Consider the following 25,755-nt stretch of genomic DNA (forward strand, 5'->3'; position numbering starts at 1 on the left):
ACTGTTCCTACTTGGCAGTTTGAAACCTAGCGTTGAGCTCAGCATTTTTTGTTTGTTTGGGCTTTTTTTTTTGGCCGCACTGCACGGCATGCGGGATCGTAGTTCCCCGATCAGGGATCGAACCTGTGCCCCTGCCGTGGAAGCGTGGAGTCTTAACCACTGGACCGCCCGGGAAGTGCCCTCAGTGTTATTTTTAAAGTTAAACTATAGCTCATGGAACCCTTGTATAGGGAACCACTTGTATAGGGAACCCTTCGTTACTTCCCTGTCATAGTTCATAAAGACCTTGCCATCATTTTTATGCTTAGTATTGCATTAAAAAGAAGTAAGGATGATATTGCTGAAGCAGAGTAAAATTTTCTTTGCAATTATTGAAGAAGATCAGTAATTCTGATCCTTAAATTTTTACTCAGAAGTGAACTTACAATCAAATTGTTGTCATGAAAGATCGTTGAGTTTTAATCAAGATTTCATAAAGATCTGCCCTCTTTTGATTAACTTTGCCCAGGGCTTACCCATCTCATTGGATCGCCTTTTCTCCGGGCATATATGCATGGATTTTTCATGGATATAAGACTCTACCACAGGGTAAGTACAGAACTACAGTTATTTTAGGTGATAAATAAAAGCATTCTGTAGCCATTTCTTCTCTACTTACTTTCGTTTTTATAAAACATACTTAAGATTTGTAAGCGATCTGTCTGTTCTTTGGCATGATAGTCATGCTGTATATGAGACGTGCTGCTAAATACAATTCTCTTATTTTTAATTTTTTTCCACTTTGAAAAGGTGAAATTGATGGTAAATCCATTTGCTTTTGAAGAATATAGGAAAGATAAGATCCGACAGAAGATAGAAGAAACACGAGCACAGAGAGTCCAATTAAAGGTAAATATTGTAGTCAGCATTGAATCTACTAGAGAAAGGTACTTCATTTGTATTTTATTTATTATTCAAAGAAACCTGCCATCCATTTCTTAGTTTTTCCATCCTGAGTTTACATCTTTTACTAATATTTCTGGTATATTTTATTTGTTGTGAGGGTAGATACTCTTTACAGTTTTATCATTATAGACTCTGGTAATGGTATTGTGGGAAAATAATGCCAGGTGAGCTGAGAGTGTCAGTCCTACCAGGAAAACATGATGCTATTTTCAAATAGGGATATAGATTTTGGAGTGTTGTTGCTTTGCTAATCCCCATTTCTTTCTGACATTTGGGGGTGTCTTAGGCTAGCTGCTTGGATCATGGGAAATGGTCATTAGCCTGCCAGGGCCCAGACAGGAATCAGGAATTTAATGTAAAGAATTGTTACCCAGGTATTAGAGAACTGAAAAGGCAAAAATACCGAGGTATTGGTAAGAGAGGCCGTGGCTTCAGGGAGCAGCTAACACTCCAGGGCTGGGCGGCAGGAGAGAGGCAGGCCTGAGAGCTGGGGCTCAGACCTCCGTGGAGGGCTGACAGCTGGCGCTGGGCTTCCCGAGGTGGGATGAGGCTGTTCCGGGAGCGTGGGAGAACCACAAAGTGGGCCCCCTGCTCTGCTGGAGCCACCTGTTGTTGCCAGGACAACGAAGCGTTGATGGGTGACGTCGCGCCAACGGCAAGCAGAGGGGAAGCGCAAACCCCATCTCCTTCTGCCTTCCGACTGAGGTCAGCCACCAAGGGATACAATCATTTCTAACTGGACATTGTTTAAAACACATGCACACACTCTCAGTGCAAAAGACTAGTGACAGGTTTTTCCTTTTTCCAGATTATTTAAGTTTTTAGAAGCAGTGAGTGTGTGTATATTGGCCACAGGTCAGGCTAGGATGTGGAGTCCTCCTGTCCCTGCTTTTCGCTTTAACCTTTAAAGCTAAATTGTAGGTGTTTCAGTACAGTTTTTTTTTTTCACCTCTACTAGAAATTGCCAAAAGTTAACAAAGAGCTGGCACTTAAATTAATTGAGGAAGAGGAGGAAAAGCAAAGATCTACATGGAAAAAGAAGGTTAAGGTAAGATTTTATAAGGCAGAGAAAATACTGATAAATTATTTCTCCACTTTCTTGGCAGTAACTTGTATCTTTTTTCTTTTTACTTTAAAAATGCATTTAGTTTTCTGTTTTCCTTGCTTTTAAGATAGTATGTGCTCAATATGGGAAGTTTGTAGAAAAGAATATAAAGAAGAAAGTCACCCATATAATTCTATCCAAAGGCATCATTAATATTTTAGTGAATTTCCTTCCTGTCTTATTTATCTTAAAATTATAAACTATAATAGCAGGATACTACTGTATATATAAAATATTTATCCTGGTTCTATAAAATAACACACATAGCTTCCCATTTTTATTAAAAATTCTTTCGTAAATATTTTTGAGAGCTGCGTATTTTATCTTGTGCATGTATTTTAAGTAATCCTTTTATTGTTCAATACTGAGTTTGTTTATTGTTTTTCTCTGTACTAACTAGGTTTGTTTATAACTTCACAAGTAACCAGTTTTCATTTAGACTTGGCATCATTGGGACTGTGCACTCCTATGAATACTGCTCTCTACATTCCGTTCCTAATGTAAAGTAGAGAAAGATCGGTTGTAAACTAAATAAGGGTCAGTGCTTCATTTAGCTGATGTTGTCAAGACAGGAGGAGATTTTTCTGATTTTCCCGGATATGCGAAGGCTTCCTCGTTCCTCCCCAGTGCTGTTTTCTCACCTGCTTAGATCAGGCAGGCAGATGACCAAGATGGGCTGTTCTCTGGAATGAGGTGTAAAGATCCGATCTCTCCTGCAAGCCTGCAGGACCTGCCTGAATAGATAGATGGCCGAACCTCGTATCTGGGCCAGCTGTGTTGAGCTCTCAGGAGGGGATTGTTTGCTTGTTTATTCTTTCTAGGTTCTCTCTCTAGTTTTTAGCCAGGTAAGTGAACAGGAGATAAGTGAGCTCTTCATGTGTTAATTTTTGTACCATTCTCTTCAGTGACGTCAAGGGACTGCAACTAAAGGGTCTTGAGTCTGGCCCCCTTGCTAACTAGTTGTGTCATCATGGGTGATCCTCAGCTTCACTGGGTCATAGCTTGTTCTTCTCTAAGATGCAGGAATAGGACCAGCGAGGGGCGTTCCCAGTGCCATGAACGGGTTCACTCTCACTGTTCCCTCCGTCATCCTTGGCCTCCTCATTCTTTCTGCATCCTCTTATCCTGGTCTGTTCGCTTCTTTTAATATGCTGTTTTTTTCCCTTCTTTTTCCAGTTCTTTTAAATTTATTTTTTATTGGGGTATAGTTGTTTTACAGCGTTGTGTTAGTTTCTGCTGTACATGGAAGTGGAGTTCCCTGTGCTATACAGCAGGTTCTCATTAGTTATCTGTTTTATACATATTAGTATACATGAATCAATCCCAATCTCCCAGTTCATCCCACCCCCCCCCCCACACACAAGTAAGTACATAGATGGCTTTTACATTTCTACTTTGATTACATGAATAGTATACCAATGTTGAAACAATGACTTAAACTTGTTATATGAATTTATACATCTATATGCTGTGGCTGTGCACCTTCCTGCTTTACATCAGTGTATTAAGTATATATGTATATCTTAAAATGTTTAAAATGTAAGTGCTTCCTGTACGTTGACTTTCTCCGCAGAGTATTCACATTGATTTATTTTCTTTCTTCCTTTCTTTCTTCCTTTCTTTCTCCTTTCTTTCTTTCTTCCTTCCTTCCTTTCTTTCTCTTTCTTTCTTTAATAAATTTATTTATATTTATTTATATATGTGTTGGATCTTCGTTGCTGCACACGGGCTTTCTCTAGTCGTGGTGAGCGGGGGCTACTCTTCATTGCAGCGTGTGGGCTTCTCATTGCAGTGGCTTCTCTTGTTGCGGAGCATGGGCTCTAGGCACGCGGGCTTCAGTAGTTGCGGCACACAAGCTCAGTAGTTGTGGCTCACGGGCTCTAGAGCACAGGCTCAGTAGTTGTGGTGCATGGGCTTAGTTGCCCTGCGGCATGTGGGATCTTCCCGGACCAGGGATCGAACCCGTGTCCCCTGTATTGACAGGCGGATTCTTAACCACTGCGCCACCAGGGAAGTCCCCACATTGATTGTCTTGTTAGCCCAGCCTGAGGATGGTTAGGGAGGTACCTTTCAGCTTTATATGTCCTTCTGCAAGCTTAATGGAAGTGGTCTTTGGATTTACATGCCCTAAAGTTTCAGTAGGGAGGGAGTGAAGCTAATTTAGGCTGCAGATGTATTCTTTTCTATGTTTTATGCTTATGAGTCTTTATTACATTTAATGTTATAGAGAGTAGGGCACTTAAAATTTAATTTTGATACTTTGTGCAGCACGGCATACACATAAAAAGTTAAGGATCAGGATCCTTTTTAAAGGCCTTATGATTGTGGAGATGTGGGGGAAGCACCCTTTTCTCACCATCCCCCCATCTGCCTCACAGACTTTCGTTGAGGTTAGGGACGGCCGGAAGAGATGGAGAACACAGGCGGCCCTTGCTGTGCACGTTAGTGCGGGATGGTAACAACGACCCTGGGAGCTGAAAACATGCAAAGTGATCTGTAGAGTCAATGGGAAAATCATGGTTGTCTGTGCCTTTAAGACAGTTTCAGTCAAAACATTTATAGGGTTATCCTGTAAAGAATCATCAGACCATGTGCTATTTCTACTGCAAGTGCAAAGAGGAAGAACCTTGGAAATTCTTATCTTCTTCCATCAAGCAGTTTCCCTTCAGCTGTTGGAAGCTGGAAGCACGGTGTCTGTAGCTGTGTGAACTGTAGAACCCTGCCAGAGAGCGGCGTTTGTACAGTGTGCTCATCTGCTCTTAGTGGCTTGCTGACCCAAGTCAGGCTCCATTACCAGAGCTCAGTTTCTTGCCAGAAATACTTAAATATAGTCATCTAAAAATCTGAGTCTGTTATTAGACAGTTTGTATGATTTGTTTAACAGTTTTATCTAATTAAAATGACCTGGGGAATTCCCTGGCGGTCCAGCGGTTAGGACTTCGCACTTTCACTGCCAGGGCCTGGGTTCGACCCCTGGTCGGGGAACTAAGATCCCACAGGCCGCGTGGTGTGGTTCCCCCCCCCCCCGCCCCCCAAAAAAAGACCTTAAAAACCATTCGTGAATTAAGGAAAGACTTCTTCATTATAATTGTAAAGAAGACTTGAAGGAATTGTTAAATCCATCAGCAGTTCATTAGTCTCGTCTTTGAATTCAGCTCTTTAAACCCGCAGGAGCTTTAATAGCTCTGATAGCTTCTGATTTGAAAGTCAGCATGGTGCAGTTATGTTCTGCTTTGGCTCCGGCTGAAATTTCATGGAGGCCGACGGTGAAATATGTTCCCAGATATCACTATCACTGATAACATAATTAAAGTCTAAGATGTTTACCTTTCAGTTGATGTTGGATCTGCAGTGGCAAGTGACCCACCTCATAATGTCGCGAAACATCTGGACCTTATCCAAACTTAGAAATTTGGTAGTATTAATTGGTGGTATTTGGTATTAATTAATTTGATGGTATTAATTCTAATTAAGAATTAATTCATTTATTCTTTCAGCTTTATTCTTTCAATCCAGGAACTTAGGTTCTACAGTACTGGGAAATTTTCTTAAAAAAATTTTAAGCAGTCTTTCCCAGCTGTGATTCATGGTCATTTGTTCAAATTAAAGAGTGAAAGGTTTGAAAAGCTGATGGGAGGCTCTGAGGTGGAGACAGGGCTCATCAGTCCTGTGTGCTGACCTGGCCAAACTGTTTATCTGGGGAAGCGCCAAGCGGCAGCATCTCTCAGCCTTTCTCTCCACCGCTCCGAGTCTCCTGATTGGAGGCTGGTGGCCTGGCTGCCAACGTTCTGAGGACTGAGAGCTACCATCAGGAGGGCTTGGGCTGTCGGGGTGGGTGGCGCCTCGGCCCCTCGCCTGCACCCCCTTGGTCAGGTGCCCCCCTTGCCTCGCCGTGCTGTGGTCCCAGCTGGCCACGTCCTGCCCTCCAGAGAAGCCTCCCTCCAGCTGGAGGCCGCGAGTGCCGGGCCCCCTAAGCCTAGCTTAAGCTTAAGCTTCCGCAACCTCATCGCTCCTGTTTCCTTTCCTATCCTTCTCATCCTTAAGGATTTGTGTCTTTTTAAAGCCCCTTTTCTATTGTGTTAGTGGGGTTTTAGCAGAGATTAGAAGATGCTCATGTTCAAACCACCATCTTTACTCAGAAGTCTGCATCACCTTAGTTTCATAGATATCATAGCATTGAAAGAATTAATCTGTTTTAAATGTTAAGTATTTCTCATATATGTCACTGTGTTGGGACAAAGTATTGATAATAAGCATGCTACTCAGATCTACACATAATATACCTCTTTGAGGCAGGGCTGTGGCATGAACAATACTTTAAGATGCTTCCTAAATTCCAGGGGCAAGTGTTCGGCATGTGTACATGTGTATTTGTAGGGCAGATCGCTAGCCAGACGCTCGTGAACTACTGTAGAACGTCACTAACTACATCTCATCCTAGACAGCTGTGAAAACAAACAGACTAGGAAACTCTGATGGAAATATTTTTACAGCTGGGTTAGAAGAGTTTGTATTTTATATTTGTTCTTCTAAGGCATACTTGTCTTTAGGCAATGCAACTTATTTGTTTTAAAGTAAGGGAAAAAAGAATACTAGCCAACATATCCTTTTTTAACACATTTCTCAGTTATTTGTTAAATGTGATTATGTAATAATACAGTAAGATGAAAAAGAAAAGTTTTCCCTTGGGATTTACACACACACACACACACACACACACACACACACACACACACACACACACACACACACACACACACACACACACACACACACACACACACACACACACGAAACCTGAAAATGTGTAACAGGCCAATAGCTATTCATGTGGTCTTTGGCAGTATTATGTATCCTGTGTTTACAGGTAACTCTAAAATTTATCCAGATTATCCCCCTCTTCTCTCCTGAGTCCTGGTGCCTTGATATTAGGCACCTAATGGTGTCTGTCAGAATCCAGATGATGTTCTCCTTGAGCCATAGACTGAGTTAACCAGTCTTAAATGGAACGTAATTTCTTTTTTTGATCTTCAAACAATTGGACTTTATTTTTTATTTATTTTTTTAACATCTTTATTGGAGTGTAATTGCTTTGCAATGTTGTGTTAGTTTCTGCTTTATAACAAAGTGAATCAGTTATACATATACACATGGAACATAATTTCTTTAACTGTTCTCATGCACTGGATATTTTTTTAAGACAGTTTTTACTTTAGAACAGTTTTACGTTCACAGCGAAATCAAGAGGAGGGTACAGAGATTTCCCATATACCCCTGCCCGGACACGTGCGTAATCCCCCCTCCCCCCATTAATATCTCCCACCAGAGGGAACATTTGTTACAATCGATGGACCTACATTGATACATCGTCATCCCCGGAAGCCCACAGTTGACATTAGGGTTTCCTCTTGGGGTTGTTCACTCCACGGTTTTGGACAAATGTATAATGACACGTATCCACTATTAGAACATCAGAATATTTTCACATCCCCTCAGATCCTCTGTGCTCCACCGTTCACCCCTTCCTCCTGAGCCCTGGCAACTACTGATCTTTTTACCGTCTCCATTGTTTTACCTTTTCTACAGGGTCATATAGTTGGGATCGTAGCCTTTTCCTATTGGCTTCTTTCTGCTTAGTAATATGCATTTAGGGTCCCTCCATGTCTTTTTGTGGCTGAAAACCTTACTTCTTTTTAGCGCTAAATAATACTCAGTTGCTTGAATGTACCACGGTGTACTTACTATTTAGCTACTGGGGGATGTCTTGGTTTCTTGGTACATAATTTCTTGTCCTTTATTCCACCCTATGCCTCTTTTTCTGATCATCTCCAGTGATGAATCCTGACTTACTGTATCACCAGCTTTCTAGTGACTTAAGCTAGACCCTTGAGAAAAATTTTTACCCCTCTTTTTCAGTCTTCCTCCTCCCATCTCATCTGTAGCTGTATCTATCAGTTCGAACTTAGAAGTGTATCTCACTATCATCCTTTCCTAAAACACCTTTAGATTCCAGTTGCCCTAATTCAGGCCCTGTCTCTTTTCCCAGTTTCCTCAAGAGGCCTCTTCGTCTTCCTCATGACTCAGGTTTCTCCCTCAACAGCCCATCATGTAGCACACCGCTGCGGAATCGCAAAGCAGGCTTCTTTTTGTCATCTGAGATTCTTTTTTTTTTTAAATTAATTTATTTATTATTTTGGGCTGCATTTGGTCTTCGTTGCTGCATGCGGGCTTCCTCTAGTTGCGGCGAGCAGGGGCTACTCTTTGTTGCAGTGCGTGGGCTTCTCATTGCGGTAGCTTCTCTTGTTGTGGAGCACGGGCTCTAGGTGCATGGGCTTCAGTAGTTGTGGCGCGCGGGCTCAGTAGTTGTGGCTCGTGGGCTCTAGAGCACAGGCTCAGTAGTTGTGGCGCACGGGCTTAGTTGCATTTGGGACCTTCCCAGACCAGGGCTCGAACCCGTGTCCCCTGCACTGGCAGGCGGATTCTTAACCACTGTGCCACCAGGGAAGCCCTGTCATCTGAGATTCTTGACGCACTTTTCTGTCTGTATCTTTCCTCCTTATCCTCTTCTTCCCTAATAGTTTCCCCTTACCTGCAGAATAATGTCACGGTATTTAAAATCCTTTACCATCTGGCCTGATCAAAAATTGCTTTTTCAAATTTTGCCATTATCCTTGCATTATCAGACTGTTCACCACTCCTCAGTTGTCTGGAAATGTTCTTCCCAAATTTCTATCTGTTGAAAACTACCCATCTTTTAAGCTTCCTCCCCGATGCATATCCCCTGTGAACCCTTCTGAGGTGTACCTTATTGGAATTACTTTTTACCTCTCTGCTCCTAGAGCACTTTCAACTCTGTCTAGCATCCTTTTTAAGGTTTTTGCTCATTAGATTGTGAATGCCTTGGGATCAGGAACTAGAGCTTACCTATCTTTGTTTCTTCCTTGAACCTGATCTGTCTTGGAAATGATACTTAGTCAGGGAAGACTTCGATATATCTCAAATATATATTCAGTATATCATAGAATTTTAGTAAGGGTTTGTCAGGTTTTAGGTACATACAGGTAATAAATAGCCCAAGTTCCTTAATGTCTCGTGGTTTACCGATTTTTTGTGTAGCTCAGTTATACAACATTCTGAGCTCAACTACTTACGGCCTTATTTACTCCCAATAGTGGAGAAGCAGCCAGTAAAATAAAGTCTGTTAAGTAGAGCCATAGTTTACCACAAACAGGTTCATTTTTTACAGCCTGTGCTCAGGCTGTTTACTTTACAAACCATGTTAAGCAGGTTAATTTATCTTGTTTCCAAGCCTAGTGCAGATAAGGAACAATAGGAGAGCCCTGAGTGTATAAGATTATCATCTGTTCAAGTGAACAGATAAATTTACAGTACATTCTAGAAAATGTTTCTGTTCAGAGTGGTATAAATAAAAGGGAATACAGTGTCAAGTCCTGAGCTATCCCAAATGGGTCTCAGTAGTAAAGTTCTATTATGTCAATATCGTAGGGTCTCACATTATATCCTTTGAGAACAATTAAATGGCCTAGGAGAAAAAGATCGATGAGGCTGTCCTATGAGGGAAGGAAATATCCCTTAGGTTTCCGAATAGCTCAGAGTCAGTAAACTTACACCACCAGCTCCCCACCTTGTTAATTCTTGACTTGTGATTGACGCAACTTCCTCTACCAGTTTTAGAATATGAAGTTGAAAGTCTCACTAATTTTCATTCAGTATAGTAGCTATGCTTAAAAAGCCATGTTTCAAAAACATGTATTTTCTTGAAAAATGTTTTTGCATCAAAAAATGTTAATTGAAGGAAATTCTTTCTAACGTGTTAAGCATAAAGTTAGGCCAGAAGGCTCAGTCTCAGCTCACTGTGTGCATCGGCCAACTAATACATATTTTCTGTGAAATGGGTGAATCGAATTTGATTGTGGGTAAGAGATAAGCAGTTAGAAAGTTCTGGAAACTGATTCGTTTAACAATTTCATAATTTAATAAGTTGTGCTTTATGTAGCTTATTAATTTATTATTGAGTAAAATGTGTTTAAGCCATCTTTCTGGTCAGATTTTATTCCAGTATTAACTTTAAATTTTGACATTCTTTTTCTTACAGAGCCTTCCTAATATTCTCACCGATGATCGATTTAAAGTTATGTTTGAGAACCCTGACTTCCAAGTAGACGAAGAGAGTGAAGAATTTAGGCTTTTGAATCCACTTGTTTCCAAAATTAGTGAAAAAAGGAAGAAGAAACTAAGACTCTTAGAGCAACAGGAACTTCATGAAAAAGTAACGTACTCTTTATCATTTAGAATTTGCTCCTGTTTGTTTAAAATAAAGTTTTCTGTGTAGGTTGAAAGAGTCTTTGAACAAACTTGAGCTGTAATTTGTTTGACCTTCAGCTTAGGAATATATCTTATTTAATTAAAGATGTTTTTTCCGATGCATGCAAGGTCACGTACTCTGATGGGCTAATGCTATTTAAAAGAAAATAGTGGGTCAGTGTTTTGGGTTGGGGGAGAGGAGCTGCTTCTTACTATTTTTATTTTCAGGAAGAGGAGGAAGAACCGGAAGGAAAACCAAGTGATGCAGAAAGTTCTGAGAGTTCGGATGATGACAAAGACTGGGTTGCAGAGGTCAGGAAACAGCGCCGACTTCTCCAACAGGAGGAAAAAGTGAAGCGGCAGGAACGGCTCAGGGAGGACCGGCAGACAGTCCTCAAGCCCCAGTTTTATGAGATCAAAGCAGGCGAAGAATTCAGAAGCTTCAGAGATTCTGCCACAAAGCAGAAGCTGATGAAGTGAGTAGAACAGCCTTCAGTGAAGGTTCATCGAGTTGTCCCAGCCTTGCTTTTCTCCTTGCCCTAAAGGTGGCGTTTGGATCTTTGGAGTTAATGTGAGGGAGGCACCACAAGGCCTGAGGGGAAATACACTGGTCTTTACTGTGACTATTTTTAACAACTTTTTGAGGTATAGTTTACATACAGTAAGGTGCAGGGCGTGGCCCCATGAGTATTGGTGAGTACGTACGTCGGAGCACTTTCACACTGCAGAAGCCACACTCTTACACTACGGCGGTAGTTAAGAGGTAACAACTTCTTTAACAGAAAGTTATTTTTAAAAGTTAGAATTTCAGTTATGTTTACCCTCATCGTAGTTTACCTGATTATTAAAAAGGTCACTTGGAAAATTTGCCAGGAATTTTAAGCCTTTTGTAGGAAAACTGAGAGATCAGAAAGAGTGGTGTTCTAGGATAGTCGAATACATAGAGACAGAAAGTAGAATGGTGGTTGCCAGCGGTTGAGGGGTGGGGAGACATTGCTTAATGAGATACAGAGTTTCAATTTAGAATGATAAGAAAGTTCTAGAAATGGACAGTGGTAATGGTTGCACAATAGTGTGAATATCCACTGAACTGTTCACTGAAAAATGGTTAACATGGTGAGTTTTATGTTATATATATTTTACCACAATAAAAAAATCAACCTTAAAAGAAATGGTATTATTTAAACAGTTTCAGTTTTCAAGTGTCTAAGTAAGGAACTAGCTGGGTATGTAAGCCCAAAACGTGTATGAGCTCTAAGTCACCCAAGTCTCTGCTTTGAGAATTTCTAGGCTGAGTATTGATATACAGGACTTGGATCGATAGCCAGTCAGAGTAGATGACCTTGTAAGAAGAGCCTAAAGGCCTGGGGAGCCAAGGAAAGCGGGGGAGGAGGAGGGCCCGAGCAAGACAGGTGAGGCATTAGGTCAGAGGCGGTACCAGCGCTGCACCCTGTACTTCTCGAGCCCCCACCTTCCCGTTTTGAAAAATGTGGTTTTTCAGACGGAAGAAGGGGGGAAAGGTGGGGAGGATATTGACAGACAGGCTGACTTGTTTCTGGAGTGGAGATGTGCCTGTTCGTCTTTATTTCAGCAGATTCTCGCAAATATCTGGGAAACCAAATGATGAGCAAACCCTTCAACTTAGATCCAGGAGCACCTAAAAATTCTGGTTCTGACTAACAAAAGAGACGTTGGTAGACAAAGGATCTAGTCATAGGCTTACTATCTTTTGAAGAAATTTTCTTTACCTACCAACCTCACTTTTTTTTTTCATAACAACTTTCTTGAAATGTAGGTTGTATAACATACAGGTCACGTACTTAAAGTGTGTAAGTCGTTGGTTTTTAGCCTATTCACAGGGTTCTGCGACTACCACCGCAGTCAGTTTTAAAACATTTTCATTGCCCCCAAACAAAATTCCTTACCCCGTTGGTATTCACCCCCATTTACCCCATCCCATCCCCGGGCATCCACTAATCTAGTCTCTGCCTCTGTAGATTTGCCTATTCTGACATTTCTTTTTTCCCTTAATGTTTGTTTATTTATTGTTTGGCTGCGTCTGGTCTTATTTGGGGCACGCGGGCTTCTCTCCAGTCGAGGTGGATGGGCTCCAGAGTTGTGGGAGCTCAGTAGTTGTGGCACACAGGCTTAGTTGCCCCATGACATGTGGGATCTTAGTTCCCCGACCGGGGATCGAGCCCACGTCCCCTGCGTTGGAAGGCAGATTCTTAACCACTGGACCACCAGGGAAGTCCCTGACATTTCATACAAATGGAATCATATAGTATGTGGTGTTTTGTCCAACGGCTTTTACTTGGCGTAATGTTTTACATGTTCATCCATGTTGTAGTATGTGTCAGTACTTCATTAGTTTTTATTGCCAAATAATATTCCAGGATATGGATATACCACATTTTATTTATCCATTTATCAGTTGAAGGATATTTATGTTTTTTCCAGTTTTTGCCTATCACAGATAATGGTACTATGAACATTTGTGTATGTGTTTGCATGGACATATGTTTTCATTTCTCCCGGCTGCGTACCTAGGAGTGGGATTGTTGGTCCCATGGTATCGTTGTGTCTAACCTTCTGAGAAACTGCCGCCCTGTTTTCCAAAGAGGCTTCTTCATTTTACCTTCCATCAGCAGTATGTGCAACCTCGCTCTTTATGTAGCTGTCATTCTTAGATTTTTATCTGGAGTCCTACTCAGAAGCAGAGGGAAGACTGCTTGTTTTCAGTATTCTGATTCCGTGGAGTGAATTTCTTTTTAGATTATCTGCTGTTTTTGTCTTGCATTATTTACCCCTAGCTCCTGGATCAGTACCTAGACCCGAGTAGGCACTTGATAAATCCTTGTGAGAGTGTGAATCTTCTATGCCTTGCCTACATGTCAGGCAACTCTGGAAGTTACCCTTTCAAGATCTGCTGAAAAAGAACTCATTTACCTGAAACCCAGGAAAATCTGGGAGCAGTTGTTTTCAGGGTAACCGTGGTAACAGGAAGCCACAATTTGGGGGTGGGAGTCATGACTAAACTCACTGACATTCTTGCTTTGCCTGTGGGTTGTAGTAGGATATTAATGTAAAAAACAAAAGGGATGAAAATTTAGTATTTAATGATAAATAATAGCTAAGTTAATGCACTGCAGTTAAACGTTCTTACTAAGTTAAACGTCAATAAGTTAAACAGTTTTTTTGAGAAGAGGAGCTATATGAGTGATGATACTTACACAAGCTTAAAAGCCAAATCCAGTTGCTTAAAGTAATGACCCTTTGGTGTGAACAGCCTGCAGTTGGCTGGCGTTTTGGCACATACTGCTTACTGAACTCTGGTCTTGACCGGATTATTCTGGCAAATTCTGAACTTGTAATATTTTAATGTTATTTAATGAAGCATTGAACCATTTATCCTTCAGACAGCTGTAGTGATTCCTTATGTTTATTCTGTGAGTTACCACAAGACGACCAACAAAACACAACATCAGAAGCAAGTGTATTATGTTTAAAAGTTCACTTGGACTTGCCCAACCGTAAAACCATTTCTATAAAGGGAAAAGTGAAGAGTGAATCCTGACCGGGTGCTTGAGTGAGTCCTTTGCTTGACGTAGTAACAAGGCTTTAGGTAAATGCACATGTCTGTCAGCACCTTTTCATATGCCTTCCAGTATGCTGCGCTTTGTTTGTGTGTCTGCTCATCCACCTGGCAGCCTCCCCACCCACCCATTCATCAGTCAGTCATTCGTCGGGTGCCTCGTGTGAGCAAAGTGCTATTCTAGGCCCGGGGGATGGAAAGGAAAAGCACAGCTCACATGCCCGTTGCATTCCCATTCTCGCTGACACTGTGAGCTGTTCAGAGGCCTGGGGAATGTGTACAGGGAAGAAAGAGGGTCAGTTTTTAGAGATTTGAGGGCGTCTTTATTAGAGGTCCTATTAAAACTGGTCTCTTGAAAGAAAAAGATGAGCACGGAAAGCAGGGTGGGAAAGCTGGCATTCTAGGCCGAGGGAGCGGCGTGGAGGGAGGACTGCTGTGTGGAAGTGAGGGAAGCGCTCTCGTTGTGCAGCGAGAGCGCAGAGTGAGTGTCAGGGGCACAGCTGATGAGCCGGAGAGGCGTGTTAGGCCCCGACCCAGGTCCTGGCGGGCCAGGGAAGGGTTTGGGCTAAGATGAACGTGATCAGATCTGCTCAGCCCCTCCTCCCAACGATGGAAATACTTATACAGTAAAAGCAGTACATGTTTGTCATAGAAAATAAAAACATAAGCGAAAAAGTCCCTATTTCCCAGAGACTGTTATGAAATACCGCAGTTTTAGAGAGGATGCAGGGAGAGACTGGGCCTGTGAGGTCAGCTCACACACTGCACAGCAGTCCTGGCGGGAAGTGACGAAAGCCTGAAGTGTGGGGTGGAGAGGAGCCTGAGTATTCATAAGTACGTCTAAGAATAAGACACACACACTACAGCACTGTTTGGTCACTAATTTAATGTCACAGGAGTCAGGGGTGACGTTGAAATGTCTAGCAATGTTGCCACCGAGATAAGGGATACAGAATGAAAAAACAAATTTAAGGCTAAAGTATTGAGCCGGGTGTTCAGCACATTAAGTCTGCAAGACCCAAATGTCTTCTTGGTAATGTCCAGCTGACAAATGGAGATGTAGGAGGTGGGCCAGAGACATTGGTTTAAGAGATACCAGCTTCATTGTGGGACTGAAACTGTGGCATAAAAAAGACTTCCCACCATTATGTAGCAGGAGATGAGGGCTAAGAGTGGAGCCCTTGGGAACAAGTATTTTTCTTGTGTCTATGATGAAAACCGTACACCTCTCTGACAGCATACAAGTGCATGCAAAGTAACACATGTGATTTTAGCGGTGTTGGGAATATATCGCTAGGCTGGGGCTGAGAATTCTGATTTCGAGGGCTGGTAAAGGAGAGTGTGGGCAGTAAACATTACAGGAGCTGCCCTAGAGACGGGAGGAAAACGAAAGAGCCAAGCATGGAGAGACTTTCACCGAGAGGGGCGTGGCTCGAATGTCAGGCGGAGCACGGGAGGCCCGGAATGGAGATTGGAAAAAGGCCGTAGGAAGAGTGTCTTATTGCGATGAATTTCTCAGGGTTGATGAATGAATGGGAGATAAAAGAATATTGTAAACAATTAGCATAGATGGTTCTCTCAAGACATTGGCAGTGAAAGGAAGGTATTCAGAGCCAGTAACTTGATAGGAAAGGGTTTTTAGGCTTGAGAGATGTGACTGATCAGTACGCAGAGAGGAGGGGGAGAGTGAAGAAGTGAGAGACTGGACTGAATTGGCAGAGCTAATTAGGTGAGCAGTCCGGAGTGCATGGGGCCAGGAGCACCAGTACATCTTCAGAGACAAGGGAGAGAAGTCAGGATGGGTGGAGATGATTGTGTTTCTAGGTAGAAAGATTGGGAGTTCACGCCAGCTGGCCGCCGTCGGGAATCTGGGCACATCAGCCTCTTCAGTTACCTGGGGCAGCCTCGGTCTGCAGCGCGTGATGTAAATATTGGAGGTGTCTGTTGGTAAACCCCAGAGAAAGAGTCCTTGGGATAACTTTCTAAATTTCAGTAGTTGAGGGTAGCTCCTCTTCTTGGGTAATAAATACTACATGCTAGGTGGCCCTTTCAGCCCAATTCATGAAAGCATTCTTTGAAGCACCTACCCTCTGGTAGGTCCTGGAAATTCAAAGATTTTCAAGACATTGTTTGCCTTTGACGACCTCATCTTCTTCACCAGCTACTTCAGTAGCTCTTGGTGAGCTGCTTATCATGTCTGCAAACTTACCCACTTTAAATAACTATGGCCAGTTTTTACTCTTCAGCTAATTTTCTTCACTGACTGTGGATAAGAACTAAAAGAACGCAGTCTCGTTTTTAATATAAACATTTTTAAAATCTAATTTTGAAAGCAGTTTAATTCCAAACTTTCACTTTAAAAAAAAGAGAATCTTTTCTTACTCCAGTAATATGTGCTCCAGTAATACACGAACATATTATCAGTGTAATACTTAGGAACACAGGATGGAAGGTGAAAGTCTCTTCTTACCCACACTCCCTTCCTGAGGTCCTGCGCCGGGCGCCTTCTTAGGTTTCAGTCACTCCTGTATATGCACACACTCACGTGTACAGTTCTAGTTTTTCTGCCTTTGACATGAAAGGATTGCACTAACCTTGTTGCTGTTTCATGTGCTCTTTTCACTGAACAATAAGTTTTGAAATTTTTTCCTGGTAAATACATGGAGGTCTGCCTTATGGCTGCATAAATATTTCATGAAGGGCTTCCCTGGTGGCACAGTGGTTGGGAGTCCGCCTGCTGATGCAGGGGACACGGGTTCGTGCCCCGGTCCAGGAGGATCCCACATGCCGCGGAGCAGCTAGGCCCATGAGCCGTGGCCGCTGAGCCTGCACGTCCAGAGCCTGTGCTCCGCAACGGGAGAGGCCACAACAGTGAGAGGCCCGCATACCGCCAAAAAAAAAAAAAAAAAATTTCATGAGATGGATGGGCCATGCTATCTAATTTTCGATGTTTAGATTGTTTCTTGTTTTTCTCTTCCTTTCTCACAGTTATAAATGTATACACATGCGCAAGAATTTCTTTAGACTGCCTTACCTAGTGATGGAATTTGCTGGACCGAAAGAGGTGTGTGATCAATTTGGCCAGATCGGCCTCCAGAAGGGCTTTGGGCCCTTTGCCCTCTTGCCAGGGTGCCTGTTTCCCCACACTTGCAACAACAGTGGATATCAGGGATCTTCTAAAATTTTAACTGAGCTGCACATTGAGATAACCGATCTCGTGGTTGCTTGAACTTGTATCTGCTGAGATAGAGGCTTTGAAGCCACGAGTGCAAACTGAAAGCACTGAAATAGTTTCTAGTAACCTTGACAGTGTATGTAAATATTTGTCAAAGTTATAAGTACTTAAATTTTAAGTACTTCTGTTTCTCCATTCTCTTCTTACTCCCTTTGATGTAGACGGTGTGGGGTGATTCCTTTCTGTTAAGCTCATTTCACTCTTCTCAACGCTGTACTAAAGCAGGTGCCTTTAGGTATGTCTTCCAATCCCCTACCTCCCTTTCCTCACAGAGTGATTTAAAAACGCTGTGAAGGAGCATTATTTTTAATTAGTTTTAATTAAGGAAATAGATACTAGTGTGTGTGTGTTTTAAAGCCTCAAAGAAGTAAATCATTCAGCTGTCTTGGGGCATCTAATAAATATCTAATTTGATTTTTTTCCCCTCGTAGTGTATGCCCGTTTTTCTTCATGCTTTTAATGCAGCTGCACTGATCGTGTAGGTTCTTCCCCCCATACCCTCTCCATCCCATACTGAGTCATTCCTGTCACTTTCCACCTTCTGCAGCCCATGTCTGTCTTCTCAGCAGTCCCCGCAGATGTGGGGGAGTTTTGATCATCTTGTGACCGGCAGGGGGGTACTTTCTCCCTAAACCTCTTAACTTCACCGTCAGTTACAAAGCAGCCAGAGGCCCGCGACCCGAAGCCTAGACAGGAGGAGGAGCAGGACGGAGGGCCGGCCAGCGCTGGGCGAACGGGAGCAGGACGGGCGGGGGTGCGGGGGTTCTGCTTTTTCCTCTAAGGTTACAGTAGACAGTTTTCAGGGGCCTGCCTGCGTCTTCAATCGCCTCTGAGCGAATTCACACTTCGGGAATTCAGGCTTCGGGACTGGTGGTTCACAGCCGCTTTCCACACGCCGCCTTTAAAGGGAGGGAAGCGTGGCCTGCTTTACTGCAGGAGCCTCTGCCCTCGGCCCCCGCGTCTGATCCTGTGCCACGGCTCCTCCTGAAGCTCAGGGCTCTCCAAGCAGCCGAGGCAGAACAAGTTTCTGCAGGTGCCCGGCCAGGTACACGGGGAGGAGACCAGAGCTTCTCTGCCCTACCTGCAGGAAATAGGTCACCCTGAAAAGAGCAGTCATTTCCCACAGTTTACTTGAAAAGTCTTTTTCTTCCCAAATTAGTGTTCTCTGTGTACCACCTTGTCTCAGTGGCTCCATACTTACTCAGAATTCCTGTTACCTTTAAAATCTCAGCACTTGTAGCTCTGAAAGGAAAGAACAAAAGTGCAATGAAGGGTTGGAGGAATTTGCAGAGCTGACGTGAGTCACAGGCGCGCCGGAGTCAGTTTACACGTCACCCTTGAGTTCTGCTCAAGTGAAAAAAAAGGCGAAACCAAACCTTAATTTCTCATTCAGTTTGTCATGTGGAAGCTTGTCATTTAGAATACTTAGTGGACACATTTCCTGAGCAAACCTTTATAAATCAGGCATGGTCTGACACACGCCTGGAAACCAGGAATTCTTCAGGTGGAGTCCTGGTTTTAGGCTTGAATCCTTCTGTGGCCTGGGGCAAGTCAGAGAACATCGTGCCTCCCTTTGTGCCATCTATAGAGGATAAACGCTTCTGTCTCAGGGATGTTGAAAGAATTAGTCTGTTAAGAACCTTGAAGATGAAAAGTACTTTAAAAGTGCTTCTTAATAACATTATTGCTTAGAAAACAGTGCCACTTTTATGCTAACCACGTTTACGTCTCAAATCATGTAAAGAAGGTATGTTTAGTACTAACTAGTAGTCATAAACTAGAGGTAGGGCTTTCAAAGGTGTAAACATCAAACATTGGCTTCAGAATTTCAAAGGAGCATCATTTTGTCTAATGGATCATTTAGGAGCTGTGTTCTACTCAGTGATTAGTTACGAAGATCATATTTCAGGAAAAAGAAGACCCTTTCACACAGTGCACACACCCCCTTTTAAATTCAACCAAGTTTTTTCATATTAACTTTTAAAAAGGGTGCACAGTTTTAAGTTGGTGCAAGGAGGATTGGAAAGGGAAGTATATTTACTTTTTTTTGAGGAAGGAACCGAATAGAAGAGAAAACCATATTCTTGTTTTTTGTTCCCTCTCTTCTCCCCTCCTAGTTTCATCCCAGGGATAGGAGGGTGTTGCTTTTAGCCTTTTCTAGAAGGGCTAGAGCTAACTTTAAAACTTACTCAAAATGTCTATCTTTAGGCTTAATTCTGTTTTTTCGCTCTAAACCAGCTTAACAATGATCTGATTTTATAATAATCCATTATTATAAGAACATTCAATGAAGTGTTGTATAACTGGCACAAAATTCAAATTTAACGTCTTGATTGTGGTAGCTGGCAGTCAGTTGCCGGGCACAGCAAACCATAACAGTGACAAAGATTATAAAAAGAGACCTTAGAAACATGATCAAGAAATAAAATGAAATTGGAATTTGGGCAAATGGTGTCAGAAAGGGTAATTCAGGTAAGAAATTGAAAGGAAAACACCTGGAGAAGTAGCAGTGACTAGGGCTGGATCAGATAGAATTTACCCTCAGTGTAACTGCTCTTGTTCTCTCTGTGTAATCAGACGAGTATTCACGTTTCAAGTTGGTCATACGGTGGTGATGAGTGTGGTCCACGAGCTAAGACCGAGTGAAGGACAAATCAGAATTCTCATAGCACTTCTCTGTGGCTCGACCTGGAGAGCTTCCTTTGTGTTGAGGCCTTTGTAGAAGGTGAATGAGTTGCCGAGCTGCTCACATACCTAACTCATGCGTGGATTACATATAAAATGCTTTAGCAGCGTAAGTGCCGCTGACTATTACGGTAAATTACAGGCTTCAGAAATATTGCTCCTTTGCCTTTTGGCTTCAGAAATGTGATTTAGTAAGATAAGTAGCAACCATTGAAATATGTGGAACCCCCACTTAAAATATTAAATTAGTGGGTGTTTGGGGCAGCCATTGTTTCTAGGGATCTGCTGAGTCTGAATAATGACGATTCTCTCCATTGATGGTATTAAACGAATGCCATTTTCTGTCTTTACTAAATTTGTGAAAGATCATTCTTCGTGTGATCAATTCTAATTAAAACTTGTTTCAAATGGTAAATCGAAACAAAATGCTAATTAATATGTCATTCTCTTAAATTTCCTGCAGTAAAACCCTTGAAGACCGGTTGAAACTCGAAGCGAAAAATGGGACATTGAGTGTATCGGACACCACGGTTGGCAGCAAACAGTTGACATTTACATTAAAGAAGGTAAGTTGCTTTTTAATGTTCTTTTTTAATTTAGAGAAGCAAAACAGGCCTCCAGTGGTGTGTGTGTGACCTCAGAGCTGCCTTCCCAGGCTTTTCCCCTGTTGAGGAGCTGTGCTCTCTTCAGGCATTTTTCCTGCAGCCAGGACGCGTCCTGGGCCGCAAGCACACGGCTTGGCCTCGGCAGAGCTGGCGTGTTTCTGGTGTCCTGAGGGAGACAGGGCCTCAGTGACCCCAGGCTTGGTACTGTTGGTGAGGAGCTGCCGTGTGGTTTCTGGGTGGCTGGACCACCTGAATAGGGCCTTCTGAAGCACAGGTCGTGGCCTCCTGTGGTATAATGGAAGAGCTCAGGCTCACATGGACTTAAAGGAGATCAAGAACTGGTGAGTTCTGATGTGTTCATGGCAGTAAGATCAGCTTGTCCAGGGTAGGTAGTTTCTGTCGGTAGTAAGTTATTCTAAACTGACTTATAACAGTCATTTCTTCAGCCGGCTTTGGTGATGCCTGGCACCGATTGAAGGAGGAATAAGCTGCTTTAAATATTTGCTGGGAACTCATGGGTGACGCTCTTGCCAAGTCTTGGCTCCCTGTGCCCCGATGCCGAACACAAATACAGAGATTGGGAAGATAAGAAGTGAAGAGGCTTTTTATTTTCTGTGCCAGGCAAAGGGAAGACACAATAGGCCAGCGCCTCAAGAACTGTGCCCCCGCTTCCTGGGGAGGTACAGGGATTCTTATAGGGGAGTTCGCAGTCCGAAGTGAGTGATAAGGGTCAAAATGGTGAAGGTCTTACATTCTTCTTCTTGCATTATTTCAAGACAGTCCCCACTGGAGTCAGGCAACCAGGTAATTGGGTCCAGCAGCCCGGTAATTGGGTCCGTTAGTCTCTGGGTTATCGGTCTGTGACCTCCTTTCTGAAGTGCAAACGGCTACAAGGGGTGATTTGCTACAAGAGATTACAGGGGGAGCAAATACCAGGTGTAGAATGTAAATCACACAGGATTAGGGGTGACAGGTTAGCTTTGTGAAGGGCAGATCTAACTACAGACACTACAGATTAGTAACAGTTAAAATAAAACTAGGATTGATTAACTCTTTCAGGCCAGGTTATGTTTCTTCTCTAGCCTGTTCACTGATCCCTTTATTTTTCTTTGTTCTCAGGAGAGGGAAAACTTCATTTCTATTTTTGCTACATGGTTTTATTTGTCAAATTTTTTTTCTCATTTAGTCAGTCTTCCTTAATATACATTGTCTCCAAGAGGGAAAGAGTGACAAAGACTCCGCCTCTGATTCTTTTTTAAAATTGAGTTCTAATTCACATATCATAAAATTCATCCTTTTAAAGTGTACATACAGTTCAGAGGTTTTAGTATATCACCAAGTTGGGTGTTCATTACCACTGTCTAAATCTGGAACGTCCTCATCGCCCCAGAAGGAAACCCCTTGTGCAATCACCCCGTACTCACATCTCCCCTGCCTAGGGGTTTGCCTGTTCTAGACACTGTATATCAATAGAATCATACAACATGTTTTCCTTTGCGACCAGCTTCTTTCGCCTTAGCATGTTTTAAAGATTAATCCATGTTGTAGCATGTGAAGAACTTTATTCCTTTTTATGACTGGTATTTCATTGTGTGGATATACCACATTTTGCTTATCCTTTAATCTGTTGATGGACATTTGGGTTGGGTTTTTTTTTTGTTGTTATTATGAATAATGCTGTTGTGAAAATTCAGGCCTATGTTTCTGCATGGACTCATGTTTTTATTGCTCTTGGGTATATACCTAGGAATGGAGCTGCTGAGCCATATGATAACTGTTTAACCTTTTGAGGAACGGCTAGACTGTTTCCCAAAGTGGCGGCACCATTCTACACTCCCACCCGCAGTGTATGACGGTTCCACTTTATCCCCTTCCTTGCCAACACTTGTTATTGTTCGTCTTTTTTATTGTTGCCATCCTAGTGGGTGTGAAGTGGTATCTCATTATGGTTTTGATTTACATCTTCCTGGTGACTAATGAGGGTAGAGCATCTTTTCATGGGCTTATTGGCCATTTGTATATTTTCTTTGGAGAACTGTCTGTTCACATCCTCTCCCATTCATCTCTGATCCTTTGACAGTTCTCTTGGTGTCATCAGGAGGCTTGGCAAATGATAAGGACACTTTTTTTCTTAGTTACCATCCATTATCCATTGTATTAGATACAATAAAAAGAAAAAGCAAAAAAAAAGAAGAAAAGTTGTTTTTTCCTTGTGATGAGAACTCTTAGGATTTACTGTCTTAACAGCTTTCATGTAATATAATACAGCAGTGTTAGCTAACTGGAAGTTTGTATCTTTTGACCACCTTTCTCCAAGTCCCCCCTCCTCCCACCCCGCCTCAGAACATCTTTATTATAAGCGTAAGAAGTGTTTCAGTTAAATCTGCCTCCATTTAGAGCAAATTTGCACTCTTACACTTCTCATTTAAATAAGCCAAAACTGGCTCTGTGTTCAGATGAACTAACTGTGCCTGTACCTAGTTTCTTAGAAATTCTCTGTGTACCGTCAAACATTTCCCGATTCCCCCTGAAGTCCAAGAGGCCGAGGGGGCGTCAGGCGCACGGCAGCTGTGGGAGGACCTCAGGCTCGCGGCTGCCCTGGCCCTGCGCTCCCTCTGTGGCACGGAGTGAGCTTCAAGGAGGATGCATGCACACTCCTTTCCCACTTTTTCCCCTTAATTGGAAGGTACTGAGTTGAATATCAGGTTGTAATTCGTGGTAAAGTGAAAATAATATGGTTCTGATTTTCTTGGGTGTTTTTCCCCCTGAAAACAAAAGCAACACTGAGTAAAAAGTACTTAACACAGCCTCGTGGTTGGGTCCAGCAGAGGCTTGGGAACTATTCGGGGGATGCATCAGTTGGTGTTTGGCTCATGCCTGTTTTATCACTTGGCTAACAGAAGTTTAACGATTAAGTCTTAGTTTTACTTAAGAATATTTAGGGAATTGTTTGTATATTTGTTTATACAGATCGTTTCATACTAGGGGTACAATATAGTCAGGTAAGATCTCGAGTTTCCCCAGTACTTTCATATGTGAATCAAACTGAGGGAGAAAACCTATGCTTTAATGTTATTTAAAATTGTGAGGCGGCAGAACTGGGACTAGGCCCCAGATCCTGTTTCAGATGCCCTGCAGTTCAGTCCCTCGGGCCCTGGGCCGCCGCTAGTGCGAGGGTGTGGGTTTGTGTTCATCCTCCCCTGCCTCTGTGACGGGGCTGCTGTGGCTGTAGGGGAGGGAGTCGGACAGGAGCAAGGAGGGGAGTGAGCTAGTTGGCTCTTCGGTCATAGCAAATGGGTCACGTGGTGCTGACATCTTCCAAATGCAGCCTCTTTTCAGAAGGGGGCTGATGAGAGGTTTTTCTGGACAGGGGTTTGTCTGCAGGACGATCGCTCTTGCATACGAGCTCCTGCGTAGGCTCCTGCCTTGTGGGAACCAGTGGGCAGGGCCTCATGGAAAGGGGCTTTGCCACCGGACACATAAGGGAAATCTACCACTGATGTCTGTATTAGAGACGCACAACAGCACCTGACTTAGAAGCCCCACCCAGAACACCCTGTTCATCTTTATTTTATTTTCCCAAAGTTATTTGGACAAGAAGCACTTTTTTTAGGGATACTTTTTTTAAAAAATAAATAAATTTATTTATTTATTTATTTTTGGCTGCGTTGGGTCTTTGTTGCTGCGCGCGGGCTTTCTCTAGTTGCAGCGAGCGGGGGCTACTCTTTGTTGCAGTGTGCGGGCTTCTCATCGCGGTGGCTTGTCTTGTTGTGCGGGGCCGGGCTCTAGGTGCACGGGCTTCAGTAGTTGCGGCACGCAGGCTCACTAGTTGTGACTCGCGGGCTCTAGAGCTCAGGCTCAGTAGTCGTGGCGCACGGGCTTAGTTGCTCCGCGGCACGTGGGATCTTCCTGGACCAGGGCTCGAACCTGTGTCCCCTGCACTGTCAGATGGATTCTTAACCACTGTGCCATCAGGGAAGCCCCAGGGATACTTTTTAACATGCAAAACCAAATTCACTGACTTCACAGGGGTCTTGACACCGTTATTTGGTCTGCTAGGGAGTATGCAGTTTCCCTCGGGGTTTCTGACTTTTCCGTTAACAAATGTGTATCAAATACCTGCTCTGTGCCACATTCTGGGGATGCACAGAACAAGGCAGACTTGGTCTTTGCCACCGCAGTCCTCAGGCTATAGAGGGGGATACACATACAGTCACATCACTGTAATGTGGGACGTGCTCCCAGGGAGGCCCGGGGCTGTGAGTGTCGGGCCTGGCCTGGACCATGGAGTGCGGGGCGGATGAGTGAGGGACAGGCTGGATCTTAGAGTCAAGTCAGAGCCTGGGTGGGGCAGGCAGGGTTCCAGGCGCGCTCGGGGATCTGAAGGCGCCTATGCGTGCGAAACAGCCACCTTGGGGAGGGGAACCGTGGCTTTGGGTGTAACTAGAAAGACGTGTAGAGTTGTCCTGTGGGGCCTGGTGAGTAGGTCATGTTCAATTTTAACCTCAATCCTAAGAGCCGTGGAAAGTTATTGAGAAGCTCTAGTTAGCAGAAGACTACATACTGTTTTTATTTTTAAAAAGTCCTGTGGCTGCAGGCTCCTCCCCTGCAGTGAGGGGCCCGTGGGGTGCGGACAGCACCCCGGCCTGGGACGGGGCCAAGGTAGAGCTAAGGGGAGGAGTACACAGGGCAGGCTTTATTGTGAAAAGGCTTTGCAAAAATGGTAATAGTCAGAAAAAGAAGTTAAATAATTATTCGGAATCTCTAAGAGTCTCCTATAGGGGCGATTCGTCTCTTTTTGGTCTTATAAATTGCTTTCCTTTCTCACGATTCCCTCACCTTCCAACTCTTTAAAATATTGAATGATACCAGCTGGGGACTTTCTCTTCAAGGACACAGGGACTTTCTCTTCAAGACTAAAATACAAATAGTATTTTCAGGTGCATGGAAAATACAGGTCACAGGCAGGCAGGCTGCATACGTAGGTGTCTATAAGGCAGTGTTTTTCAACCTTTAAAAATTTGTCCCTGCCCCTGCTTTCACAGTTACCTTCTGTCAGTTCCACCGGCTAAGGTTTTTTTTTTTTGAGCTTCATGGTTAGGAGTTTGTATTATCCAAACCACCAAAAATGTCTTTAAAACTCTATAGCTCTTACCTTCATTGCGGATTCTGCGTTGAAACTCCTCTCTCTTAAGAATTTCTGCTAAACGTAGTGAAACTGTTTGGAGGAGGTCTGGCTCTCGCCTGAGTGTTGAGAACG

The 25,755-nt window shown here is 43.2% G+C and overlaps 1 protein-coding gene across 3 annotated transcripts in view; it reads left to right on the forward strand.

The window, feature by feature from the left end:
• NOL10 (nucleolar protein 10) overlaps nt 1-25,755 on the forward strand; it is an 87,566-nt gene that overhangs the window by 60,471 nt on the left and 1,340 nt on the right. For all 3 annotated transcript variants that reach the window (XM_060168923.1, XM_060168924.1, XM_060168925.1), the window contains 6 exons: nt 509-588; nt 790-888; nt 1,904-1,993; nt 10,167-10,340; nt 10,604-10,851; nt 20,354-20,456. In XM_060168923.1, coding sequence (XP_060024906.1) covers nt 509-588; nt 790-888; nt 1,904-1,993; nt 10,167-10,340; nt 10,604-10,851; nt 20,354-20,456 — 794 coding nt within the window. The remainder of the gene's footprint in view (nt 1-508; nt 589-789; nt 889-1,903; nt 1,994-10,166; nt 10,341-10,603; nt 10,852-20,353; nt 20,457-25,755) is intronic.

This window comes from Lagenorhynchus albirostris, chromosome 13, assembly GCF_949774975.1.
Source record: "Lagenorhynchus albirostris chromosome 13, mLagAlb1.1, whole genome shotgun sequence".
NCBI lineage: Eukaryota > Metazoa > Chordata > Mammalia > Artiodactyla > Delphinidae > Lagenorhynchus > Lagenorhynchus albirostris.